General features: G+C 48.3%; 1 protein-coding gene across 1 annotated transcript; it reads right to left on the bottom strand.

Annotated features, from left to right (window-relative positions):
- Window positions 1–2814: 2814 nt before the first annotated feature.
- lrrc4.2 (leucine rich repeat containing 4.2) lies at window positions 2815–4839 on the bottom strand (the record flags this gene model as incomplete). The annotated part of the gene is made up of 1 exon (XM_079742729.1): window positions 2815–4839. One exon carries the CDS (start codon window positions 4837–4839, stop codon window positions 2815–2817), a length of 2025 nt encoding a protein of 674 aa, XP_079598855.1.
- Between the last annotated feature and the right edge of the window lie 1023 nt (window positions 4840–5862).

Raw genomic sequence — 5862 nt, 5'->3', positions numbered from 1 at the left:
CACACGCAGGGCTAATGGTCTCTTAGATGTCTGAGGATCAGGCAGTGGTGATATGAAGAGCATGACAACCACCAGGACTCATGTGACCCCAGAGTGTTCTGCTTTGTGCCGAGCGAGGAACACCCACGGTATCATCATGAGCCAGCGGTGGCATATTCAGCAGCAGCAGCGGAACAATTTCCTGAAGGAGAAAGTAGCCCGGTAAGAGTGAGCCCCTTCTGCCTTCAACCCACGCTGTATCCCCCGTGGTCCGTCTTCAGAGCTGAGAGGGAGACCACATCATCACATACAATAAAGTACAATAGCAGGCGTCTGCTGGGTTTTCCATGGCGATGCGTTCGCATTAATGAACGGACGCAAAGGTCGGCTGTCTTGAGGCAGTGTTTTTCCTTTGCTTTTATACCTGCCGTCAACGTTTCCTTTCTGTAAGGCCAGGGGGACATGCTGCGGTCGGAGCCGGTTTGAACCTGCAGTCTCATGATCCAGCGATGCTGTGCTGATAACCATAACGTTGTCTGATTTGTTTGTTTTTATTTGATTTATTTATGCATTTTCCGGGGGAAAGTATTTATTATTTTTGATGTTGCTGCGGTTGAATGAAAAAAGGTGTCCAATGGATTTGTTTTGAATCATTGTACCGTAATATTATTTATTCCTCAATCTGATTGGGCAAAAAATAAAATGCCTTAAAGGCATAAAAAATGTAGCCAATTTTTTAACACATGAAAAACTGTCTCGCTGTTTCCAGTCAGCTCTCTGCACAACGCCAATACCCACCATAATTATCACTATGGTTGTAATTGCCTCTGTGTCCTCAAGTAGACACAATTGAAGAGCTTTTTGTGCAGTCCTAAAACCTCATTAATGAGCCACTGGCCTCGAATTGCATTTGATTGGCTGTCTTAAAAAAACAATGGCAATAGTGACTGGTCGACTAAGGGCCACAGCATAAGGTCACGCCAAAGGACTTCTGTTACCATAGAAACCAGATCTATTTATTTATGGTGCTGGTTGGCCTTTCCACTGCCTGCCGTCATAGTGATCCAGATTGACAGATTGACAACAACAACAACAGAAGACAGTTTTTTGTTTTGCTTCCTCAATGCTGCCAAATGTCTGTAGGAGGAATTAGTGTAGTTCTGTTTAGTCATTCCTTTATCTTCAGCATTTTGAATTGTTCCTCAGTAGGGTCTGTTTAAAAACACATTTCCATCTCACATCTAGCAATTGTTTGTTTTTATTATCCTTAAATGATGAATATGTGTGAGTATTCATACCTCACCATGAGCATATACTGCGTGTGAAAGTATCCTCTGCCTGGTCCCTGGGTAACAAACCAAAGGAGGGTTCAGGAAATCCACTTATTTGATCTGCATAGAGCACCACTGTGGAGTATAATGCAGCATTGTACATCGCTCACTCAAAGAGCCATTCATTGATATATTAAGTAAACGCACAGGAACATAAAAGGCCATTCCTCAACATAGTGTGTGTGTTTTATCTCTCCTCTCTTTTCACTTGACTAAACAGCTTAAACACTGAGATGAATATTTTTGATGGAAGAAGAAAATAGAAGATGAAAGTATCTCTGATTAGAGAAATACAAACCACAGGTTTATTTTATTTTGTATATCCTCCTTGATTTCCCCATAAAAATAGTGTTGCTTTAAAATAAACTAAGAAAAGGAAAAGAAAAAACCAAATATATGTTTCAATGTAGTCCATGGAAAAGCCCCAATATCAAACATTCATTAAGTTTTTTTCATTTTAATCCTTTCGGTTTTTCTCCAAAAGCAGGACGGCCAGCAAAGCCTTATATTACTGCACCACATCTTTCTCCCTCTTTGAAAAATTAGCATTGAATGAGCCCTTGCAGATACAAGTCAGGCAAATGCTGTAATGCATTACTAAATTAGCCCTAAACACTACACAAGCCATTATGAAGCATGTCACAGCCCAGGGTAACATAAAGAATACAGACTGCAACCAATGACAAAATGGTAATTGCAAAAAAAACATCATTAGCTTATGCTTCATCGTTGCTAGTTGAATCTCTGGGAATCTTGTGAGCACGCTAAACATGTTCAGATACACTACGACTATGAAGCAGGCTCGCCAAAGAAAGGCCAGTTAGCTACAGCAAATTGAGGGTTAAACACTAGCTGCAGAAATTCACTGCAGTGGAAAAGCATTTGGCTGATAGCTACTAAACAGCCAATCCTGTGCCACAAATCTGTGCCACTCCACTGCTGTCTTGGACAAATGTAATTAAAATTCTGCCTGGGTTTCTGAAATAATCGAAAATAATGTGAATTGCATATAATATTTTGGACTGTATAAATTGAAGTATAATTTGGGGGCTCTGTTCAAAAACATGTGTATGAATAAGGAGTCCTTTTCTTTTTCTGCATTCTAAACAGCATGACCAGAACACAAAACAAAACTTAATCTAGACAGGACAACTTGGTTTTATCAATCACAAAAGCAATTTAATATATTTTCTTTCTTTTTTTTTTTTAAATAGAATCCATTGGTTATTAGAAAATAGTTTAAATTTTATTTTCTTTTCTAATATAATCTGCATCTGTTACCAATGCATTTAGAATTATCTATATATATATATATATATATATGTGTGTATTTTTTTTCATATACATATACGTATGTATAGGCATATACAAGAAACAAACAAACCCAAAAAATCGTCTCTTCTTTTGTACTTTTCGTACAAAAGAAAGTTGCCATTTTGTTCTTTGTGCATTCTATTGCATGGAGTGATGGACAGAGACAGTCCCAGACAGGAGCCCTCACCCCTCAGATCTGGGTCTCTTGGACCTTCTCCTTGCCGTGAGTGCTCTTAATGACATAGGACTCAGCAATGGTGCTGATGTGGCTGTGCTGTCTGACAGAGCGATGGAGGGAGTTACCTAAATTGTTCTGGGTCCAGTGGGCTCCGTGGGGTCCATAGGCCCCGCGGCGACAGGACGAAGAGGAGGAGGAGGAGGCCACGTACCCCGGCTTGAAGGTGTTACTGTTGTGCTCCACTAAGGTGGGCAGCACCAGCACCGTGTCGTCCGAGCCGCTGGACCCGGACGTTGGGGGAGGCCCCGGCTGAACCTCCTCCTCCACCTGGATTATTTCTATGGTCCTGGCCGCAGCCACCGTGCTCCTCTGCTGATGCCGCTTCCGCAGCTTATAGAAGGCGATCAACATGGCCGCCGCCAGCAGGGTGACGGCGACGAAGCAGCCGATGATGATCTTGGTGGTCTTCATCATCTCGTCCAGGCTGGCGGGGGGCCCGCTGGGGATCCTGGCTGTGGGGGAGGCCACCTGCTTTGGGGTCTGTGTGGTCTGGAGCAACACGGTGGGGGTCGAGATGAAGACCGGCTGAAAGACCGAGGGGGAGGCGGGCGCCGTCGGCTTGGGTTTGGGGGTCTCTTCCACCGTGGGGTCCACCACCTCCACCGTTACCGTGGTGAAGTAGGACAGGTTGGAGGTGTTGAGCTCGGCGTTGCTGACATTCAGGTAGGCCGAGGCGTTGGAGTTCCCCGCCATGTTGGTGACCGAGCAGGTGTATGCCCCCGTGTCGGACGGGAGAACGTTGGAGAAGTTCAGCGTCCCGTCGTTGAGGACCGATATCCGCGGGTGGGACGACCCGTGGGTCAGCACGGTGCCGTTGGGGAGGAGCCACCGGACGGAGCTCATGGCGGCAGTGCGACACTTTAGTTCTGCCACCCTCTCGGCCGATATATTCAGGTCTTTAGGAGCGTCTAGTATGAAGGGCGCTGAGCACTGGAACGTGGTCTGGTCCACCTCCACCAGGTAGCGGCCTTTCATGTGAAGCGGGGTGTGGCAGCGCCCGCAGCAGGTAGAGTTGGTGGGGATGTATTCTCTTAGCCACCAGGAGAGCCACACCACGTCGCAATCACAACGCCAAGGATTGTGGTGCAGGTGCAGCTCCACCAGGTACTGCAGGGGGGTGAAGAGGTCATGAGGCAGAGAGGAGAGGTTATTGTGGGCGAGATTCAGCTCCACCAGGGCTGTGATGTCATCAAATGCATTTCTCTCGATGGTCGTTATGGCCGAGTTCATAATCCACAGTTTACGTAAAGACTTCAGCCCGCGAAAGGCCCCGGGCCTAAGTTCAGGGAAAACATTCTCGGATATCTCTAGTTCCTCTAAGCCTATCAAAGGGGAGAGATAGGGAAACTCCCGGAGGTTACACATTCCCAGGTTGAGGTACTTCAGATTCTGAAGGCCCTCGAAGGCTCCGTCAGAGATGTACTCCAACTTGCGCAGCTCCCCGAGGTCTAACCTCATGAGGGAGGGGACCCGGTTGAAGGCGTACGACGGGATGCTCTCGATGGGGTTGTTCCGCAGCCACAGCTCCCTCAACTTGGACAGGTACTCAAAGGCTCCGCTGGGGATGACCGTCAGCCTGTTGTCAAACAGCTCCAAGGTGTTGAGGCTGGTCAGTCCGTTGAAGGCCCCTACCTCAATCTGCCTGATGGCGTTCCTACCGAGCTGCAACACCTCCAGGTGATGCAGGTGTCTGAACGTGTCGGCCTGGATGGTCTCTATGCTGTTCTCCATGAGGTTCAGGTACCGGGTGTTGGCTGGGATGTTGGGAGGCACCCTGAGCAGGCTTCGACGGGTACACACCACCTTGCTGAGCTGGTTAGTGCAGGAGCACACACCTGGGCAGTTCTGTGGGTTGGCCGAGCCCAGCGCAGGGCCCGAGGCCTGGCACACACTGAGAGCTGGCAACATGAGGGAGAGCACGGCAAGCAGGGCTGCGTTCCAGGTAGGCTGCAGAGTTACCCGGCCCAAAGGACTCATGGTGTGTGGGGCGCATTATTCTGCATGGTTTTGGGAGGTGACACGCGCCAACGGACTCACCATCCTAGCCTGGCTGAAGCAGGGCAAGGATCCAAACTTCCATCGACAGAGCAGGGAGAAGCTACGCAGAAACAGAAGCAAATAGGACAGAAGGAAGGGAAAATGAGAGAGAACATGGAAGAGAGAAGGAGAAAGATTAATGGGAGCAAAGAGGCAAACAAGTGCAGCAATAAAAGACACAGAACATAAATCAGGCAGAAATCACTCACCTCATTAGGGTGAAAATGTGAACGTGGTCCTCCTCTGGAATGTTACAGAGACCACATTTGCGTGCGGTTCAATTATAATTCCAATTATTGACAAGACAGGTGAAATAGATGTTTCTTTTGTTTTCCCTCGCTGGAAAAGTGAGGTGGTCCTCTGTCAGCCAACAGTGCAAAATGGCTTCTGGTCGGGGGCACTGAGATCAGCATGTAAAGCCCTCGGAGGCTCAGGTAGAACAAGGAAGGCTAGGCAGGTGCCTGGCTTATATCTGCCCCTAGAAAACGCTTTCCTAACCGGCTCCAGAATCCAATCTGCCTCTCCGACAAGAGCGTGTCACAACGATCCATAACCAGAGAAGAAGGCAGTCTGACCAGGGACCGAGAAGTGACTAAAGGAATTCAATCAAAAAAAAATAAATCCTCACTTCTATCTGGTATCCAAGATGTGTTTCACCGGGCTGTAGGTCCTCCATCCGTCCATCCGTCCAGTGTCTGTCTATCCGGCTTTTCTTTCCTGTCCGACAAAGTCCCCTTTCCCTGACTTTGCCCGGGGCTAGACAGTGGCTGATTAGCCCCTGCTGATGGTGACTGGAGAAAGAGGAAAAACGCTAAAGGACTCCTGGCGTAGTCCCCCCAGCCCCCCCCCCTCGCATCCCCTCCGCTCCGCGTTCCTCCTCGTCTTCTACCACCACCGACTCCCCCCACCAGCGCTGCCTCCACCCCTCCCTCCCTCCCCCCGTTGTCGAGCTGGCCCTAGTCG

The sequence above is a fragment of the Pollachius pollachius genome, assembly GCF_949987615.1.
Source record: "Pollachius pollachius genome assembly, chromosome: 9".
Taxonomy (NCBI): Eukaryota; Metazoa; Chordata; class Actinopteri; order Gadiformes; family Gadidae; genus Pollachius; species Pollachius pollachius.
The sequence above is the reverse complement of the archived record's forward strand: the minus strand, read 5'-3'. Positions and strand labels throughout refer to the sequence as shown.